Source organism: Somniosus microcephalus, chromosome 2 (assembly GCF_052327205.1).
Source record: "Somniosus microcephalus isolate GS21.2 chromosome 2, FLI_Smic_1.0, whole genome shotgun sequence".
Taxonomy (NCBI): Eukaryota; Metazoa; Chordata; class Chondrichthyes; order Squaliformes; family Somniosidae; genus Somniosus; species Somniosus microcephalus.
The window spans coordinates 241675199-241697110 of NC_140988.1; the positions used below are offsets into that span (position 1 = coordinate 241675199).

At 47.7% G+C, this 21912-nt stretch overlaps 1 protein-coding gene across 1 annotated transcript in view; it reads right to left on the reverse strand.

The window, feature by feature from the left end:
- LOC147123310 (zeta-sarcoglycan-like) overlaps positions 1-20576 on the reverse strand; it is a 355731-nt gene extending 335155 nt beyond the window's left edge. Inside the window, exon 1 of the mRNA XM_085965813.1 lies at positions 19440-20576. Coding sequence (XP_085821939.1) covers positions 19440-19535 — 96 coding nt within the window. The 5' untranslated portion in view covers positions 19536-20576. The remainder of the gene's footprint in view (positions 1-19439) is intronic.
- Positions 20577-21912: the final 1336 nt, after the last annotated feature.

Here is a 21912-nt window from a genome sequence, read left to right on the forward strand (position 1 = left end):
TTTAAAATTAAGACTGTTTAAACTTAATATTGAACATACCAAATGAAGTACAAAGACTGTTTAAAATTAATATTGTTTAAAAGTAATATTGTATGTACCCAACAAATGTCAAATCGATTTGACACCTACAGAATGTTTGAAAATGTACCTTTTTGATATGTAAGCTTTGGCAATATGGTTCTCTGTAAACTTTTATGCCAATAAAGCATTTGAATTGAATTGAATTGAATTGAGAGGGAAGGAGAGAGAGGGAAGGAGAGAGAGAGAGCGAGGGAAGGAGAGAGAGCGAGGGAAGGAGAGAGAGCGAGGGAAGGAGAGAGAGAGAGGGAAGGAGAGGAGAGAGGGAGGGAAGGAGAGAGAGAGAGAGAGAGGGAAGGAGAGAGAGAGAGCGAGGGAAGGAGAGAGCGAGGGAAGGAGAGAGAGCGAGGGAAGGAGAGAGAGCGAGGGAAGGAGAGAGAGAGAGGGAAGGAGAGAGAGAGAGAGAGGGAAGGAGAGAGAGAGAGGGAAGGAGAGAGAGAGAGAGCGAGGGAAGGAGAGAGAGCGAGGGAAGGAGAGAGAGTGAGGGAAGGAGAGAGAGAGAGAGGGAAGGAGAGAGAGAGAGTGAGGGAAGGAGAGAGAGGGAGAGAGGGAAGGAGAGAGAGAGGGAAGGAGAGAGAGACAGAGAGAGAGAGGGAAGGAGAGAGAGAGGGAAGGAGAGAGAGAGGGAAGGAGAGAGAGAGAGAGGGGGGAAGGAGAGAGAGAGAGGGGGGAAGGAGAGAGAGAGTGAGAGAGAGAGGGGGGAAGGAGAGAGAGAGAGAGAAAATTCTACAACATCCAAATTCCAATCAAAATCTGGCTCAAAATATTTGACAGCATAATCCTGCCCATTGCGCTGTATGGTAGTGAAGTATGGGGCCCACTCAATCACCATAGCTACACTAAATGGGAAAAACACACAATAGAAGCCCTACATGCAGAATTTTGCCGAAGCATTCTTCGCACCCAAAGGAAAACACCAACAAATGCATGTAGAGCCGAACTAGGCAGATACCCACTGATAATAAACATCCAAAAACGAGCACTAAACTTTCTAAATCACCTCAAATCTAGTTCCCCAGACACCCTTCATTTTAAAGCCCTCCAGACCCAAGAGCTGAACCCAGAAATGAGTCCCCTGAGTCAGCTGCTACTGAAACTAAGTACTCCTACTCAGCCGGACCCTGACCAGTCCCAGACCAACACTGCCCTCCAAACACCAATCCGAGTGAACCAAATCATTAAACAATGCAAAGAAACCTACCTGGAACATTGGAACAAAATAACCAAAAGCCAAAGCAGATTAGAATGTTTCCGGGCCTAAAAAGAGAATATAAACTGGCAGACTATCTCTCGACCATCAGAGACACAAAACAGAGACAGACCCTCACCAGGTACAGACTAAGCGACCACCAACTGGCAATTGAAAAAGGAAGATACAAGAAATCCTGGCAGCCTAGAGAGAATAGAATATGTGATCAATGTCTGGCCGGCGAGGTTGAGACAGAGGTGCACTTCCTCCTAAAATGCGAAAAATTCAACAAAACAAGAAACATGTATTTTGACAAGCTCAGCCAAACAACCCCAGATTTCAAAGAATTGGATGACCTGTCAAAATTAAGATTAGCCCTGGGAGAAGGAGACAGATCATACCTTGGTGCCCAATATGTAACAACATGTCACAACCTGAGGAACAGTGAGGGACTAACGAGCACACCCATAGCATATATAAACATTAAGAATGTTTAAATCAATACCGAATGTACCCAACGACTGTTTAAAAATTAATACTGAATGTACCCAACGAGGGTCAACGACTGTTTAAATTAATATTGTCTGTACCCAACGAAGGTCAAAATTGTTTGACACCTACAGAATGTTGGAAAACTGTACTTTTTGTTATGTAAGCTTTGGCAACATGGTTCCCTGTAAACCTTCATGCCAATAAAGCATTTGAATTGAATTGAAATTGAAATTGAATTGAGAGAGAAATTCCTGAATCAATACTAATGAATCAACAATGTCCTCACCTCCATTACCATTTTTTTAGCTTCAGGTTTGGCCGGTCTTTAATGGCTGCCACTCACCTCAGCTCAGCTCCTGCTCGGCAGTTTGAAGGATTAGGCCCCGCCCACAAACACCATGAAACGCCCCCCGTGCCCCCGTAGGATTGGTCAACCATCACGTCACTCAACGCTAATGAGCGGTAGGATTGGTCAACCGTTAATGAGCAGATTTTGTCCGTTTTTTGAACATTTTTTGTATACTGTCCGAACAATTTTTGTCTGACCAAAAAGTAAATACGCCTATGACACTCCCCTAATCATAAGCTTTCTTTTGATATAACATATGTGAGAGAGAGACTGGGGGGAAGGATATATATAAATGAGTTTGTCTGTCTGTGTGGAAGGAGAGAGAGAGAGAGAGGGAAAGAGAGAGAGAGAGAGAGAAAGAGAGAGGGGGAAGGAGAGAGAGAGAGAGAGAGGGAGAGGAGAGAGAGAGAGAGGGAAGGAGAGAGAGAGAGGAAGTAGAGAGAGAGAGGGAAGGAGAGAGAGAGAGAGAGGGAAGGAGAGAGAGAGGGGGAAGGAGAGAGAGAGAGAGAGAGGGAAGGAGAGAGAGAGAGAGAGAGGGAAGGAGAGAGAGAGAGAGGGAAGGAAGAGAGAGAGGGAGAGAGGAGAGAGGAGAGAGAGAGAGAGGGAAGGAGAGAGAGAGAGGGGGAAGGAGAGAGAGAGGGGAAGGAGAGAGAGAGGGAGGAGAGAGAGAGAGGGGGAACGAGAGAGAGAGGGGGGAACGAGAGAGAGAGAGAGGGGAACGAGAGAGAGAGAGAGGGGGAACGAGAGAGAGAGAGGGGAAGGAGAGAGGGAGAGAGAGGGGGAAGGAGAGAGAGAGTGAGAGAGGGGGAAGGAGAGAGAGAGAGAGGGAAGGAGCGAAAGACAGAGAGGGAAGGAGAGAGAGACAGAGAGGGAAGGAGAGAGAGAGAGAGAAGGAGAGAGAGACAGAGCGAGAGAGGGAAGGAGAGAGAGAGCGAAGGAGAGATCGAGAGAGGGAAGGGGAGAGAGAGAGAGAGGGAAAGGAGAGAGAGACAGAGAGGCCTTGGTGACCTGGAGCCCCCATGCGCCACCGCTCACCTGCTCGCTTCCCTCTCCCCCGGGCTCTCGGGCCGCGTGGTTGATACCGCGGGGAAGGGGTAGGCAGTTTTATCTTGCGCTCACCTGCTCGCTTCCCTCTCCCCCGGGATCTCGGGTTTTTGATGGGACAGTAGAGGGAGCTTTACTCGGTATCTAACCCGTGCTGTCGCTGCCCTGGAAGTGTTTGATGGGGCAATGCAGAGGGAGCTTTACTCTGTATCTAACCCAGGCCCCGCCCACACACGCTATGAAATGCCCCCCGTGACACACCCGCGCTTCCCCCATGGGATTGGTCAACCATCACGTCACTCAACGCTAATGAGCGGTAGGATTGGTCAACCGCTAATGAGCGGATTTAGTCCGTTTTTTGAACATTTTTGAAAAGGAAATACGCCTATGACACTCCCCTGATTGGTCAACCGCTGATGAGCGGATTTTGTCCGTTTTTTGAACGTTTTATAAAAGTAAATACGCTATGACACTCCCCTGATTGGTCAACCACTAATGAGGCTGGCAATTCACCTCACTGTTCTCTCAACAACAACAAAACCTCCCCTACCACTCTTACCAGTCATCTGAGATGCCAATGTTTGTGTCAAAGGCTACCAGATTTGGAAATTGAGCAAATGTGGATGAAACTTCAAATGAAAGGGGGGGGAAAAAAATACCTTGGGCTTGTTTCAGACAATACCTCAGATTTTTGAAGGAGAAAGCCATTAAAAAAAAAAAGTGCATTATTATTGCTGGAGAAGAAAAGTGACAGTTAATTCCAAAAATAAAAAAGCAAAGCGGAGAGAGCTTCAATGAGCTGCCACAGGAAAGATGGCGGCGGTTTGCCAACGGCCGGCCATTGGGGCGGGGATGGCGGGGAAAAAGCAAGAGCGCGAGTGGGCGGCGCGCGAGAAACAGGGAGCGAGAAACAGGGAGCGCGCCAGAGTTTGAAATCAAACAAAACCGTTGGAGAAAGCACGTGATTACTTTTGCCCGCCCGCTCCCTCCCTCCCCGGCTGGGACACTGAGACCGGACCGAGTAGGGTGAACCCCATGGGCGGGGGTGGGGCGGGGTGTCACGTGGTTCTCGGAGCCGGGTTTGCCAGACTCCCTCCGGCAGTTGTTGGGCTGGGACACTGAGAGCGGACCGAGTAGGGTGAAACCCGTGGGCGGGGTGGGGTGTCACGTGGTTCTCGGCGCTGGGACACTGAGAGCGGACCGAGTAGGGTGATACCTGGGTGGGGGTGTCACATGGTTATCGGTGCTGGGAAACTGAGCTGAGCCCCGGGACCGGGCCGAGGGGGGGAAAGGCCGAGTCCCCGGCCCGCGGCCGCAAACAGAACCAAGCCCCGGGACCGGGCCGAGGGGGGGGAAGGCCGAGTCCCCGGCCCGCGGCCGCAAACAGAGCCGAGGACTGGGCCGAGGGGGGGAAAGCCCGAGTCCCCAGCTGGGGCCTCCAGCTCCACAAGGTGGGGAGACCTTCCCTGGAAGACAACTGAGTTCCTTTATACTTGAAATGGATCACTTCATTTCTAACTGTTCCTAAATACTATTTAAAACTGAATTAATTTGTTCTTTTCCTTAGTTCCCTGCATTAAAGTTCAGGTTTTTAAGCACCCCATAGCTAAGAAGACAACTGCACCACATGATCTGGCATTAAGCCATATAGAACAGGAAGGTGGCAGCTGTTAAAATGTGAATAAAAGTAAAAGCTGAGGTAAAGATGGCCGAATTAACGGCAGTTTGAAAGATTAGGCCCCAACCACACACGCCATGAATGGCCCCCCGTGATGCAGCGCGCTCCCCCCGTAGGATTGGTCAACCTTCACGTCACTCAACGCTAATGAGCTGTAGGATTGGTCAACCGCTAATGAGCGGAATTCTGCTGTTTCTTGAACGTTTTTTGTATACTGTCCGAACAATTTTTGTCTGACCAAAAAGTAAATATGCATATGACGCTCCCCTAATCATAAGCTTTCTTCTGATATAACATATGTGTAGGTACGCTCTATAACTTTTGAGTGATGCCCGGACATACACACAGACAGACAGACAGATCGATCCTTTTATTTATATATATATACCAGCTGGAGCGCCCGGCGGTGCCGAGGCTTTTTCGAGGGCATGTTGTTATTGGAAGAGAGAGAGAGAGCGACTGGGGGGAAGAGAGAGCGCGACTGGGGGGAAGAGAGAGAGCGACTGGGGGGAAGAGAGAGAGCGACTGGGGGGAAGAGAGAGAGCGACTGGGGGGAAGAGAGAGAGAGAGAGAGCGACGGGGGGGAGAGAGAGAGAGCGAGCGACTGGGGGGGAAGAGAGAGAGCGAGCGACTGGGGGGAAGAGAGAGAGCGACTGGGGGAAGAGAGAGAGCGACTGGAGGGGGGAGGGGGGAGAGGGGAGGGGGGAGGGGGAGGAGGGGGGAGAGGGGAGGGGGGAGGGGGAGAGAGGAGGGGAGAGGGGGGGAGGGGGGAGGGGAGGGGGGAATAGGGGGGGAGGGGAGGGGGAGGGAATGGAGGGGGGGAATGGGGGGGAGGGGAGGGGAAGGGAATGGAGGGGGGAGGGGGAGGGAATGGAGGGGGGGCGATGGGGGGAGGGGATGGGGGGAGGGGAGGGGGGAATGGGGGGAAGGGAGTGGATGGGGAGGGGGGGAGAGGAGGGGGGAATGGGAGGGGAGGGGGGAGGGGGTGTGGGGGGTGAGGGGAGGGGGGAGGGGGGTGTGGGAGGAGAGGGGGGGAGGGGAGGGGAGGCGATGGGGGAGGGGAGGGGGGAGAGGAGAGTGGGGAGGGGAGGGGAGAGGGGAGGGGAGGGGGGGGAGAGGGGGGGAGGGGAGGGAGGAAGGGGAGAGGGGAGGGGAGGGGGGAGGAAGGGGAGAGGGGAGGGGAGGGGGGGTGTGGGCGGAGAAAGGGAGGGGGGGAGCTCGCAGACCCGATGGCTCCGTGGAGCTCCGTGCCGCCCCACGCACTGACATGGCTCAGCCCGAGCCCCGCCCTCCCGAGCACCGGCCTCCCGCTCTCCGGAGCCCCGCCCTCCCGCTCTCCGGAGCCCTGCCCTCCCGAGCACCGGCCTCCGGAGCCCCGCCCTCCCGAGCACCGGCCTCCAGAGCCCCGCCCTCCCGCTCTCCAGAGCCCCGCCCTCCCGCTCTCCAGAGCCCCACCCTCCCGCTGCGCTCTACTGAGTCCCTGCGCGCGCGCCCTCCCGAGCGCCACCTTCCCGAGCCCCGCCCCCGCCCGAGCCGGCTTCAAGACCAGAGAGACGCCGCCGCGCAACCTACCGCGTGAGGCCCGGCCAGACTCAAGTCGCGCTCCGGGCGGAAGATGACGCGGACGCTGACTCCCGCCCCGCCCGCCTTTACTAAGATGGCGGCGGTGGCGACACTCGGGTCAGGCCCGCCCCCTCCAGCCTTCACAAAGATGGCGGTGATCGTTGGCCTTTTGTCGATCGCGACGGGAGGCGCCTAGCTCGGGCGTGGCTTTGAGGCCTGGAAAAACGGTGAAAGTTAGGAAAATTATAGAGGTTAGACAAAAGATTTACGAATGAATTAACTTTTTTTAAAAACAATTTCTTTTAAAAGCAACTTTTTTTTTTGCTGGAAATGTAGATTTGAAAAGAAACACGCAGAAAGCGGGAAAAAGAAATGAAAAGTTTGGAATCAAGATGGCGGCGACTCACCTCGGTTCAGAACGATAAGGCCCGCCCACACACGCACCGATTGGTGGACCGTCAAGTCAACGAAGCGTAGGATTGGTCAATCGTCCCATCACTCGACCGTAGGAGGGCCCGCCCGCACGCGCCAGGAACCCGCCGTACGATTGGTCGACCTCGACGTCACTCGATGCTAATGAGCGGATAATGAGCGGAATGTTGAACGTTTTTTGGATACCGCGGCGAAATTTTTGTCTGGCTGAAACGTAAATACGCTTAGGACGGTTCTGGAATCGTCAGCTTTCTTTCGATGTAACACACGTGTAGGTACGCTCTATAACTTTCGAGTTTATTCAATACAGACAGACGGAATGACAGACAGAAGTATCCTTTTATATATATAGATAGAAGATTAAAATGAAAAACAGGAAATTCAATCAATATTATTGCAATATAACTGTCTTCATAACTGCTAACCTTCATGCAGAGCAATTAGCACTGGGTTTGCAAGTCAAACCAGTAGTTGTGAAAAAAAATCATGTCATACAGTTGCCATGGTATTTAGCAAGTCGTCCCCTAATTGTGGTACAGATACTTGCTGCACAGTGGTATCCGACACTATGGAGTAATGCACTGTTGTTATATTTCAAGCCGACTTGTGAGATGCCACAGGATATAAAACATTAGAGATAAAAATATATAAAATCAGCTTTCAAACTCATTTTCTAAATATACAAATTTACAAATTTCAATGCTGAAAATTAAACCTGCACAATAATAAGCAAGTAAGCATCTTAATCCAATGGAAGAAGGGACTCCGATATTTGCCTATCCTTTCTCACTAGGTGGAGCCAGGAACATCCCCACACGACGTTACCATGGATTCCACGTAAATCTAGAACATATTAAAAATGTTACTTCTGTGCATGCTTCCTTTCAATTTTTCCATTATAAATTCCTACATCCATATTTTTGATGGAAATGGCCTTGTCTTGCTGCAATCACAGCCTCCACTACTGGAGTTTATATGGACAGTTTCCATTATAAATATGAACATAGGAATTTATAATGGAAATATAAAAATAAGGACAGACTGTATGACTTTAAAATGGAGAGTCAATTACATCTACATGCCATGATCTAATTATCCCCAACCTCTAACCCCACTTCACCTGAAGACTAAAATAGAGCCCTAAATTTCCTCAGATTTTCTGCCACTGCCCCGCTGTAACTTCATCAGGAATGTGGCAGAAACCCCGACATAGCGTTCCACTGCATTTCCAATGAAGTTACGGCAGTACAGCAGCAAAAAGTCTGAGGAAATTCAAGGTTTTGGTCTAGAGTCGTCATGTACAAAGCCATGGGAGATCAAATAGCATTAATACATTTTCAAGAGTGAAAAGATTCCTAGAAAATATTAAATGAGTTAGGCTGGTAAAACACAGTTCAACTGTTAATTTTCATCAATCATACTATACTGTTTAGATTCTGGATTATTTATTTTACACAAAAAACTAACTCATATCAGAAGAGTAAAAATTGTGTCAAAGTTCACTATTCTGCAACAGATAGGACAACTTGGGGTAGAGTTTCTGCTTTGGGCGCAATCGGCGATTCCGACGCAAATTGTGCTCAAAATTGTGCCCGTTTTGAAGTGTTTTTTCACCTGAGTTTCCACTCAAACTCAATTGTATATCAGAAAACGCAAAATCTATCATGAACCAGCGCAATCGGGCATCATTTTAAGACGTAATTAAAAAAAAATTGGCTTTAAAAAATATTTCTTGATGTATTTAAGAGTGCTAACTTGGTAAAGTTTGATTGCTACAGCTGAAAGTGGGTTTATCACAAAAAATAAGCATTTAAAATCAGTGTTAATCCACCACCTGTGAGTAACCTGATTTTAAATGGTCCAGAAATTCGGGTCTCCACGGGTGAGCACGCATGGGGTACTCACCCGTAAGCCAATGGAAGTGCCGGTTTCGTGCATGCACTGCGCATGCGCGGGAAACCGGCACTTCCGTTCCCCTGAAAGAAGGGGTTGACAGGTGGAACGCGTGCACCGGAGAGGCAGCGCGTGTGCATCGAACTTATGTTTTTTTTCCAGGTTTTTCCGGGAGGGTAAGTCTCCAACAGTTACACTTTTAAAAAGCAGGCACAAGGCCTGCTTTTAACAAGGTAAGTGGTGAATTAATTAAAATTAAAACATTTTTTCCACAGGTTTATTATTTTTAAATACTTTAAAGAAAGGTAAGTTTATTTTTAGCCCTGTTAGAAAATGTAATTAATTTTTTCAAAAATTTAAATTATTGTTTAATATAGTCATTTCATGTAATTTATACTTATTTTTAAAATGTGATATTTTTTTTTTAAATGTATTTGAAGTTTCAGTGATGTTTTGGGGCTTATAGTATTTATAGGTTTGACAGCTCTTCCTGCCAAACTTATGAATGAAGCATTCCCTGCTACCATTGGCTCTCCATGGCCCATGTGATCCCAGGGGACGCATCGAACTAACTGCGCCCCTGGGATAGGCAAGCACTGCACGCCGGCAGTTGGAGGAGGCCAAGGATCGGAATCCCACGTGGGCTCACAGCTCAACGGCCGGCGCGCTAGGTAAGTGCAGGTCGGGGACTTGCACCCGTGGGAAGCCCCTGACCCAAATTTCTGGGCCAATGACTAAAAATTACTTTAAAAAATATACAGAACTATTTTCTAGTCAGTTCCTTAGTAAATTTAAAGTTTTTTAAATTCAAATCTTTTTTAAAAACGTACCTATTAATGTCCTTGTGCCAAAAGATCCAGCTTAATTTTTGGAGCCTCCTCGAAGGCCACAAACGAGTGCAATTAGCGGAATCTCCCAATGGTGATTAGTTCATCCTGGGGGCATGGCCAGTTTTGCGGACAGGGCCTGCATCTAGTACGATGCTTTTAAAACTAGCGCATAAGATCACAGAACCTCGAGTTGCACTGAGCATAATTTGCACTTAAAATGCCATGACCTTTTGTGTCAGTTATGCCAATATCAGGGGAAATGCACCAGAAAAAAAAAGTGCAATTGAGCGGAACTCCAGGCCCTTGTGTTTAATATTTATAATATTGTATGACTAGTGTCCATCACACTTCAAGCATCACAATAAAACTTCTACTTCACACTTCAAGAATAGAGAAAGAAAGTAACTCTTCAACAAAGCAAAATACTGGAGCCAGGTTACCTGCAGTTTCTTAATTGCATGAATACGCCCAACACCAACTAGACTTCGTAGCTTTAAAGAGACACTTGGGGCAAGAAATGGGTGCTGTAGAGCCCATTTTTTAGGCACTACGCAGCCTTCTAATGTTCAAAAATGGGATCCGAGATGTGCGCGCACACTTCCAACGGGATATGCGCTGGACACCATCTTGGTAAAAGGGATTACACGTGTGCACCTAACAACCGCCGGCACCATGCAGAACAGGCAGATGATGATGTTAATCAGTATGCAATGCTGATTTGATGCCAGTGCTGCCACACTCCAACGAATACCCTGTCTTAACCTCACACAACTGAACACACATTAAATGAACTGAAAGACCCCCCACCAGCGCTATTTAAAGGGATCATGAACTTGCAGGTTAGATGCTGGATTAATTCTTCTGGCTGCGAGTACAATTATGCATGTTTCTGGACTTTTCCTGTACTTAGCTAAACTTTTAATAGTCTACAGGGAGTGGTCTAGCTGGTGCTGAAGTATTTTTTTGTTGATCTCAAAGCTTATGCAAAACAAATTACCTCCAGACATGGGTGGCCTGGTAGTCCTTCCTCTGGGAATTCAGCATGACTGGGAGAATGAAGAGAGGCCACGCAGAGCAGTACAAGCTGCTAGATGGGGGAGGGGGAGAAGGGCTCTTAGCAGGAGGCCATATCTGCCGAGAGTCTTTAGGGAACAATTCTGTTACCCCAACTTCAGTGAGGGACAATGTTTGAGATGTCTTAACTTCGCAAAGAGGTTGTGATTGAAATCTGCCACTGCTACAGCCACAACTGCAACCTCAAAGTAGAGCAAGGTTCTGCATTGCCTGTGGCTGTCAAGGTGACTGTGGCTCTTTTATGCATCTGGCTCCTTCCAGGCTGCTGCTGGAGATATAAATAACATCTCGCCCTCCGCCGAGCTGGCACCTGTGCTATCATTTCCCCCCGCCCTGGCTCCTGTGCACTTGTGCCCAGTGTCTCACCATGTGGAGATACCTCCTCTATCCTAGCCTTTAAAGTATGTTCTGTGTCAGTCTCTGAGCTGGTGGCTGCGAGTGTAAGATTGAGTAGCGGTGTCTCTTCATCTTCACTGTCTTTTTCCTCTTCGTCCACTGACTGGGAAGGTTCCAGTTCTTGGGAACCTGAAATGAAAAAGGGAAAAATTTGTGTTGTGGTGAGGGGAGAGGAAAAAGTAAGAAGTAGTGCTTACACCATCTGCAGCTTCCGAGTCAGAAGAAATTGTGGGATTAGGGAGAAATGGGATGAGAGAAGGAGGATTCAAGGAGGATTCAGTATGCAGATACCCTCATCATTGATCGCTTCAGCCCCGCCAATGGCCACAGCCTCAGCGATGACCCTTCCCATGATGGCCAGCACTGTCTCCTCCATGGGGGTTAAAACATACAGGGACACTTGTCCTCCTCCAATTCTTTCCTGCTGCCTCCTGTTAAGCGAGACCTTCTCCTGCAAGGAAGAGGGACGTGTGTCAGTGAGTGTCCTGCAATATGTTTGGGTGATATGGCCATCATGGTTGAATAGCTGTCAATGTGTGTGAACTGCGAGTTGTCGGTGCAAGGCTTGCAACAGTGCTAAGTGTGTGGGTGAGGTAAAGCATATGAATTGAAGGGTTGAGCACTGACTGATAGAGATTGTTGGCAGGTGGGTGATGAGGGTGTAATGAATTGAGCAGTGGATGAGCCTAGCATAGAATCATAGAAATTTACGGCATAGAAGGAGACCATTCAGCTCATCATGTCCGTGCCGACCAAAGAAGAGCTATTCAGCCTAATCCCACTTTCCAGCTTTTGGTCCATAGCCTTGTAGGTTACGGCACTTCAAATGCGTATCCAAGTACTTTTTAAATGCAATGAGGATTTCTGCCTCTACCACCATTTCAGGCAGTGAGTTCCAGACCCCCACCATCCTCTGGGTGAAAAAAGTTCTCCTCAACTCCCCTCTAATCCTTCTACCAATTACTTTAAATCTATGCCCCCTGGTTATTGACCTGTCTAAGGGAAATAGGTCCTTCTACTCTATCTAGGCCTGTCAAAGCCTATTGGCGTAGTTGGCAGGATATATCATTTGAAGATGAACTCACTCACCTTGACTACTCGTATGAGATTTTTAAACTTCTTCCTGCACTGCATCCACGTTTTAGGAGCAACATTCCTGGCATTGACCTCCGCTGCTTCTTGTTCCCACTGCCTCCTGAGCATCCATTTGGAGGGCCTCCTGCACCCCTGCAGACACAGGACGTCTCTCCTTCGACCAAGACCTCCAGTGCATTGTCTGAAAACCTTGGTGCATGCTCTCTCGCAAGTTCAGCCATTGTTCAAAATATTGCAGCCTAGATTGACTTTTGAAAAAAAATCCCACCATTTCTTGCAGCTGCAATGCACCTCCCCTTTAAGTAGTGCAGGCTGCCTTTAAGTAGCACTAACCACTTGTGATATTGGGTCCCCTGTTGATAAATGCAGCCCATGAACAGCGTGGGTAGCGCTGGTTGCATGCAGCAATCATTTAAAAGAGCAGGCAGCACGAATTTAACAATGAACGGGCGTGGGTTACTCGCGTACCGCAATCCCCATGCTCATTTTCGGGGGTTATCCAATTTCTCCCCCTTGTACTTTAGCCAAAGAATAATTTGTTGTATTTTACCCGGTATAATGTTCCATTCCTTTTAAAACAGCACATTTTCTGACTTATCGTGAGTAGTGCTATGGAAAATATATATATTTCCACAGTGGATACCTGGGGGTTAATTTTAACTTTTATCGCTGAGCAAAAACTGGGTATTAGCAAATTGGCAGCCAGTTTTACAGCTCCTCCAATTTCCTTTCCCATTAAAGTCATTAACTATTTTTCACCTTGCAAGAAAAGTTAAAATGAGCCCCTTGGTCTTTATCAGGAAAGGGACAGGACATAAAGCTGACACCATTGGAGGGAGGCAAGGGGCGTGGGGAGGGGGAGGGGGGAGGTGGTGTGGGGGTATACAGTATTCCCATGTTCAGCAGCATTGCTTGGGACTTTCTAAGGGATCTCTTTAAACACTGAATTTGGTCTTTAGTGTTTAGCGATTAGTTCCTGGACATGTATCTCTGTCTGCATCTGTATTTATGTCTTTTTCACTCTCTCTGGCTGGAATTTTTACCATGGGCTCGGGACAGGTGCGTGCGGGCTGCGTAGCAGGAATGCGATGTTCTGCTCAGTGCATTCTTCAGGACGACTTTAACTTAATGGCCTCATTTAAAGCAGTCATGCGCGTATCCCGGTTCAATTAAATGGAGCAGGTTTAATAATATCATCGATTACTCATTTCCAGCTAGTTGATATTAAAAGCAGTCTTGCACTCAACTCATTTGAAGGTTGCTAGAGGAGTGTGGAAGCTGACATACAAAGGGCTGAGTACTGTTCCAAACTATCAATGATGGATAGTCAAAGGCAGAGGGCTGCGATTTTCTGACACACCCCTGCATACTCTGGTGGAAGCAGTGAGAACACACAGGGGGGTACTCTTCCCTGGCGATAGGCGCAAAAGATACCAAAAGAGCCTGGCTGGAGATCGCAGAGGAGGTCAGCAGCAGGAATGTAGGCAGGAGGACCTGAATACCGTGCAGGAAACGATTCAATGATCAGGAAAGATGAGTGCAATGCCACACTCACCTTCATCCTGATGTGCCTGTCAACACATTCCCATCGCTCTGCCTTCCCAAGCCTACTCCTGCACACCACTCCTCACACCAACCTACCTTGCATGTCCACCCATCCCTCTCTGTCTATGTACATACTCACATCCCCATCTGACTAACCACCATTGACACTCACCCTCATCCTAATGCAATCATATTAAGTAACACCACAGAAGGAGGCCATTCGGCAATGTCATGCCACTCCCTCATAGTCACCCTCTACAGATGTAGCCCATCCATTCCTTACACTCATTCCATCACTCTCACTCAAAGTTATTTTCTTTCCCTCCTTGCAGGAGCAAAGAGCCCAGAACACGCGGAAGAGGCAGAGAACCGGAGGCGGCCTCCAGTATTCACCCAACTAACACCAGCAGAGGAGATGGCCCTTGAGATATTGGGAATTGCCGAACTGCTGGTGGTGGGAGATGGAGAGAGGGGGACATCCCAGCAACCTGGTGACAGAATTACATCTCATACAGCCACATGGCATACAACAGTCACTCGTATGGTGACTGATGTCAGCAGCCGGTGAAATGGCATCATGTGCATAATGGAAACGTTACACATTCTTATCGGAACATCTCTAATTCATTACTTTACTCTCCCACAGGTCCATTAAGTGCCCCCTCCCATCTCCACTGTCCAGCCAGAGGAGGAAGACGACACCTCAGAGTAACCTCCAGCCTCTGAAGGTGCACCGTCAGCAGACCCAAGCGCACCCAGCATCAGCGCAGATACACACCTCGGTGGGTCCTGTGTACCGTAGAGCAGTGTTATCACCTGGTGTCTCACACTTCACAAGTGAGCAAGAACAGGTGGTGTTGACAGAGACAGCAGGGGAGACCCCTTGCTGGAGGGCACAGGACACTCCAAGCTCTGTTGAGCTGCATGCAAATGCTGAACCTCAGGGGCCATTGAGAAAGAGGGTGATCTTGGAGGGGCAGCAACAATTGCATGGGGCTCTGGCAGTATTTGGAAATATATAGAGAATGGAGGAGTCCATCTCCAACATGAGCACCACCCTGTCGCAGGTGATGGTGATGATGTGCTGTTCCATGGAAAGGATGGCCACCTGCGTGGAGCAGCAAATGCGCCAGTCACATGAGAACATGCTTGCTATGAACAACAGATGGCAGACGCTCATTGACCTCATCTCGAGGAGGGATATTAATGTAGACTTTGGCCTTCATCGCCCCACTGATGTGCAGCAAGGTGCTCTCCAGCTCCTTGCTAGCAGTGTGGTGCAGGTGGCCCATGAGAATGATGATGGTAAGAGGGGACATGGAAGTGGAGACTCTTCCCAAAATGCTCGCACTTCTCCCCAATTGCCTCCCCCTCAGTCAGAGCCTCACATGCTTCCTCGGATCCCGATGGACAAATCTGCCACTGCACAGTTGGAGGAGGAGCAGTCTTTGGCGGGGCCCTCACAGGCTCCAAACCCCAGAGGACATCCGCCAAAAGTGTTTGATGAGTCCCAGCAGGGAAGTGAGCAGCCTGCCTCTACCTCTGCTGAAGCCACGGGGGGTGCACCTCTTGGAAGCACTCGGAAAAGGAAAAAGACACAAAAGTAGATGCACAAGGGTATGCACATGGGTGTATGAACAAATGTTAGTATTAAGTTTCAGTTATTTTGATGACACACATAAATGTATTTCTTTGCACCACTTTCCCGTCTTGTCCATTTTTGCCTGTTACCTTGGAAGTGGCTTTGTCACTTGAGACATTACTTAACCTCGATTATGGTGAGGGGAATGGCTTGGTCAGTGTAAGGATGCTTTATGGTGTTGTTGTGGGGGGGGGGGACTTATTATAGCATGTGGCAGCTGGATTGGAGCAAGTTAAGTAAATCTGATGAGGACATCCTGGGCCTCCAGGGCAGTAATGTGCGCCACTGCTGGTGCCATCGCCACCTCAGGTTTCTCCTCCTGCTCCTCCTCCTCTGAAGAGGAAAAGGCTGTGTACTCTGCGCCTTGCTCGTCCTGCAGCTCCAATCCTCGCCACTGTGCTTTGTTGTGCAGCGCGCGGCAGACGACGATGATTCTGGAGATCCTGGCTGGTGCCTACTGAAGTTCTCCTCCAGATCTGTCAGGGCATCTAAAGCGCATCTTCAACATACCAATTGCTTGCTCTATGGTACGTCTGGTGGACATGTGGCTCTTACTATAATGCTCCTCGGTCTCAGTACTTAGCCTCCTCAAGGGTGTCATGAGCCACGTCTTCAGTAGATAGCCCTTGTCTCTAAGCAGCCAGCCAGTAAGTCTATAATAGCAAAATACTGCAGATGCTGGAAATCTGAAATAACAACAGAAAACGCTGGAAAAACTCAGCAGGCCAGGCAGCATCCGTGGAGAGAGAAACAGAGTTAACGTTTCAGGTCTGGGACCCTTCATCAGAACTGGAAAAAGCTGGATATGTAACAGATATTAAGCAGGTGCAGAGACAGGAGGGGAGGAAGTAATTGAAGGAATATACTGTGCTTTTGTAAGAGGCAGGAAAGATAAAATGTTGCAAATGGTAATGGCAAAATCATACAGTCTGTTTGGAGGTGCGAAGAGCTGAGGGAGGGTGGACTGGCGCAGCATGAAAGAGTCATGATGGCTGCCAGGGAATCTGGCACACACATGCATGATGATCGTTTTATGATTGTAGACAAAATGCACATTGAGGGAGTGGAAGCCCTTGTAGTTCACAAACACTCCTGAGTGATGTGGGGGTGCCTTGATGGCCACATGTGTGCAGTTGATGACGGCCTGCACCCGTGGAAAGCCAGCCAGAGCCGCAAAGCCGAGCGCCCGCTCAGTCTGACTGGCCTCATCAGTGGCAAAGTTTAATAATTGGCTGACTTATGAAACATGGCATCGGGCCACCTGTGTGATGCATCTGTGGGCAGTCAACTGCGAGATCCTGCAAATATCTGCTGCAGGTCCCTGGAAGGAGCCTGAGGTGAAGAAGTTGAGGGTGGTGGTGATTTTGACAGCCACTGGTAAGGAGTGTCCACCAGGACCATTGGGCAGCAGCTCTTGTTCCAGCAAGCTGCAAATGTCTGCAATGACCTGGCGCGATAGCCTGAGCCTCCTGCAGCACTGCTGCTCAGTCATGTCCAGGAAGCTCATCCTCTGCCTGTATACCCTGTGTTGGCTCCAGCGCAGTGCAGCCCTGTGCTGACGCCCTCTCTTCCGTGGAGCATCAGATTGTTGAGAAGGCTGCTGCTGCTGCTGGTGGGGCTCATCTTGGTCCGATTCTGAGGAGCAAGATGAGACAGGCTAAGTGGCACCCATGCTGATGTAAAAGATGGCAGGTAAAGTGGAGATCAGAGGCCCAATCCCTCAATGTTCTGATACTGAGCAGCACTGTAGTGAGAGTGGCTTCCGCGGTTTCAGAAATGACCTGCAAACTGCTGTCAACTAAATCTGTGAACAAAATAGAGTGAGCAAGAGCCTTTCCATGAGGCAAGTAATGACGGTTGATGTTGCAGTATTTATGTGGATTTCCCAGCTCTCAATGACTGGACTTGCCAATAGCCACTGAGCTTCCACCTCCCCTTCACAGCTGAGGTACCCGAGCTGCGTGAATCCCATGCTCCTGCAGTAAAAGTCAAAAGCTGGTGTTAAAAACCCTCTTAAGGGTCTCTCAACAAGCAGTTTTTGATTTAAATGAGGTTGCCCACCTCTGCCGATCAAATCAAATCAAATCAAAATCAAATCAACTTTTATTGTCATTGTTAGTGCACAAGTGCAGTACAACGAAATGTAGGCTTGCGGCTCCCGAGAGTGTACAATTTGGATTAGGACACTTAAACATTTCAACATACATTTGTACATATATATTAGCATAAATATGACCATAATAAAGTGCATCGGCAGATGTGCAGGCTTTAGTGTTTATTTGTGGAGTTCAGTAGGATGACAGCCCTGGGAAAGAAGCTGTTCCTAAATCTGGTCGTACGGGTGCGAATGCATCTGTAGCGTCTTCCAGGTGGTAGGAGGGCGAACAGACTGTGGCTGGGGTGGGTAGGGTCTTTGATGATGGACCGTGCCCTCCGTAGGCAGCGTTTCTGATATATATGTTCTATGGTCGGTAGCCGGGTGCCGGTAATGCGTTGGGCAGTTTTGACTACCCGCTGCAGGGCTTTCCGGTCATGGGAGCTACAGCTGCCGTACCATACCGTGATACAGTTTGTCAGGATGCTCTCTATAGTGCAGCAGTAGAAGTTAGAGAGGATCAGGGGTGACAGATTACATCCCTTCAGCCTCCTCAAGAAATATAGGCGCTGCTGGGCCTTCTTCACCAGAGAGGAGGTGTTGAGGGACCAGGAGAGGTCTTCCGTGATGTGGACTCCGAGGAACTTAAAGCTGGCCACCTCCGCCCCATTGATGTGGATGGGGGTGTGACTTCCGCCTTTGGACTTCCTGAAGTCCACAATTATTTCCTTTGTTTTCTTGGTGTTAAGGGCCAGGTTGTTGTCGGCGCACCACTTCACGAGATGCTGGACCTCCTCCCTGTAGGCTGATAGGGTCCGTGTCGCACCTTCAAAGCCACCCGAGTTAAATGTGTGTGGCAATTGCCGGGATTTTTACTTCCGACCTGCCCCCAAACCTGTATGCTCGGCAACGGGAAAATTCCGGCCTCTGTATTTGTGTTTCTCTCTCTCAATTATAAGAGCATGTAAACATTCTAATTACTAACTCTCAATAAAATTCAGGTGATAATGTGAGCTTTCAAAATTCAACTCATTTGCTTTCTATGGGAAAGATCAAACTAAATGAGGAAAGACACTGTTTCAGTGCAGTCAATGGAACTGAGTATCAGACGCTGCATATAACAGGTGGCCAATCCGATACTGCCCATTTGGAACCACCGGCCAAGATGAATTTCTAGGCCACTGTTTGAGTGCCTCTTTGGCAGCTGTTAGTAATTCGAATGTTTACATTTTCTGTCAACAACTAGGCAAAATCATTAACTTCAACCCCAGGCTTTTGAGAGAGTAGAATGTATTTTTCAGGCATACAGTACTGAAATTTAAACAAGTTCTATGTTAATTCTTAACAATTATTAATGGCCTTGTGTAATAAGCCGTGTAGTAAACATTGCAGGCGATTTCCCAACAACAATTATTTTACTTACATCACTCAAAACACCTGAAAACCGTAATGATGTAATTGCCACAGAGGGGTAGGAAAGAAATGGACCTTGTGTTGACAATTCCCCACATGCTGAGCTCTTAAGCTGAGCAGAAGCCATGCTGTTACTCACAGGGAGCGGAAACTCAAAAGGAAGAGCCACACCTGAACCATTCTCACTCACGTAGCTGCTGGATACAGAGCAGTACTGGCACATGCCAGTCTGACTCACCAGTCAGAATGTATTGCGTAAGATGGGGGAAATGCTCAAAAAGTAAAGCAAAAGAGAAATATAACATTTCACAAATATAAACTTGAAGGTTTAGAAAAGTGAAAGAGGGTATTAAATAGTTTTCAATTGGGTTGCAGAGTTAGCTTCTACTATTTAGTAATATATTACATCCGAGCAACATTTTCATATCCATGAAAATAATACATCCATATTAAGTCAACTGACCTGTAACATTATTTAGAAAGCTTACTGTTCCAAAAGATGATAAAGAAAACTTACTTAAGACTAGGGCCTCATTTTGCATTTCTAACATTATCAATATTCGTCTTAGCTCAACAACACCTTTATTTAACTTTTTTTTAATTTATCACTGCCAGGACTGTTCCTACTTACCTTTCGTGAATGAACTTCTTTGACATATAATGGAAGAAGGAACTCAGATTTGCCTTCCAGCCGTATCCCTTTATTTGTGATTTTCAGGTTTCCCATTCCATCCTGCAATCAGTAAAAGAAAACGTTTATTCAAAATGTGAAGGGTAAAACAGAACTATTCCTTTGCAAAAAACATGTCTAGAACATCTACCAAGAGGACGGTTCATAGGTGGTCCTTGATGAAATGCTACAATATGCTGCTGTTTAAATGTGACTAAGTAACCCTTAAACGTGGCTCCCTGACCTATCTTGTGGCCATTATAGACAAAAAGTAACTACTGTACATAGTGAGGTCGGTCAAAGAATTTTCTGTCTGTTGCACAAGGTCAGTACTGAAAGTCGTTGTGTTGCCAGGGATTAGATTCCATCCCATCACGAATTCCTGCTTGTGAAATGAACAACCAATTTAGAGCATTAAGGATTGGGACAGAAATGCACGTCCACTACTTTCTTTGCAATAACAAGACTTTTGAGACAATTTAAGAATGTAATATCAATGTAACAGCTTTTATATTAAACTCTTCAAAATGTTATTGCACCGACTACAACTGCACTGCATTTCTGCCACTATCTTTGATTTTAGTAACATTACTGTACTCGCTGCTTGTCTTCCTCCCACGCACTATTGCAGCACCATGTGCTGTTCCAATTATCATATAGGATGAGCTCTGGACCACAAACCAGATGCCCAGTTAACCAGTCTAGATTAATTCGAGTAAACCCAAACCGTGGATGCTGAAACATCAGCAAAATGTAACTGTGGCACTTGGCTGTAATGTTAATGTGACAAAAATTATGCCCAGCTGTTCTATTGGTTCTTTTGCCCACTGAGCAAGTAAGTGTCTCTGTAAAAGTGAGAAGTATATTTTCTTAACAATACATTCCTCATTTTCTTTGCTGACATACAGGGGGAAAAATTCGGTATCGAACATTTTGGGGCGCTAACAGCGTCTGGGTGCTAACTTTAGCGCCCGGTGCTAATTAGCACCGGCGACCGCGAAATTGAGTTTTAGCGCCCCAAGAGGAAAGTGGAGCGCTAAATCAAGCAATCCACTTCCTTCTTAGGGCGTTAGCATCGGAGAGCTGCCGCGTTCAAAGGCTCCTTCCATCCTCTAAAGGGAAGGGCCATCATTGCAAGCTCTGCAATTTATAAAGTACCTACCTGGACCACCAAGGCAGCCACGATCCCTTGCAATCATCCCGGCACTCAAGCAGGAACTCACAAAAAAAACTAGAACAGGAAAGGTACATTTTTTTTCCACTTACCTCGGCCATCTCACCTTTAATCATCACCCCTGAAGCGGCCGCCCACCCGATGCACGCCTCCCGCAGCTGTCGGTGTTTTTGACCAGCGCTGCTGCAGGGGGCGGAAGTCAATTTTGGGTTGGGGGCACTACCGGGGCGATGCGCACGGCGATGATGCCATGACCTCCGAGGAGATCAGGGCACAACGCCGTAGCACTATCGCAAAACTCCCACCGAATATGGCGGGAGTTGATGTCAGCACCATGCCCGGTCACAAAGCCATTTGCACCCCATTAGCACCCCCGGGGGCACTAACGGGAGGTGCAGAGGCATCCAATTTTGCCCCCACAATCTTTCTGTATAACAAAAAGGTGTTTCTAAGTTAAACTGAACTATTCAGATCTAAAGGATAAGCTTCCTATCCCATCTCTATTCAGGATATTGAAGTGAATTTCCATCAGGGTTCTCCAGTTCTTCTACTGTAATTTTGGCGGAAGGGGCGTGGAATCTCGGGGAAAATGGCAAAAATGGTGTTGTGGCAGATGATCAGGAGAACCTCCATGGAAATTCACTGTGAGTCCTTTGTCACGAGAGAGAGAGAAACATCAGAGAGAATCTGGAGAAGCATGTCTAGCCTGAGTGTTTGTACTTGCTTTTTATCCAACCCTTGATCTTTTTTCTCTTGTCCTCTTTTTATTTTCTGATTTTATATAATGAAGTTATAGGATCACTAGATTGAACAAAAATTGCTTTCTATTACTGGAGCATTAGTGGAAACTATTTGAACCTCTGAACTAAAACCTCTGATCTCACAACACATCAAAAAACAACTTTTGTCATTTTCTGCAGTGTAGCCACCTACTGCGTAGATACAAAACACATGCAATCAAACCAAAAAATGTAATCCTAGGCACAAAAAGCGCTGTTACTGAATTAACAATGTTCTACCAGAGAGGCGTACTAGAAAGGAGGAAGCATTGGAGTAAATTTCTACAGGGGTTGTCCCGCTATCTGCCATAACAATATCTTTCAATCTCTGTCGTGAAACCATGCAAATAACAAATGATCATTACATCCCAACAGACCTTGGCAGTAATATAACAATCTGAGTAACAATACCTATGAAATTAACTGTGCTGGCTTAAGCTGTAGTGACGCTAATTATATTTCCTTTGGAATGTGGGCAAAC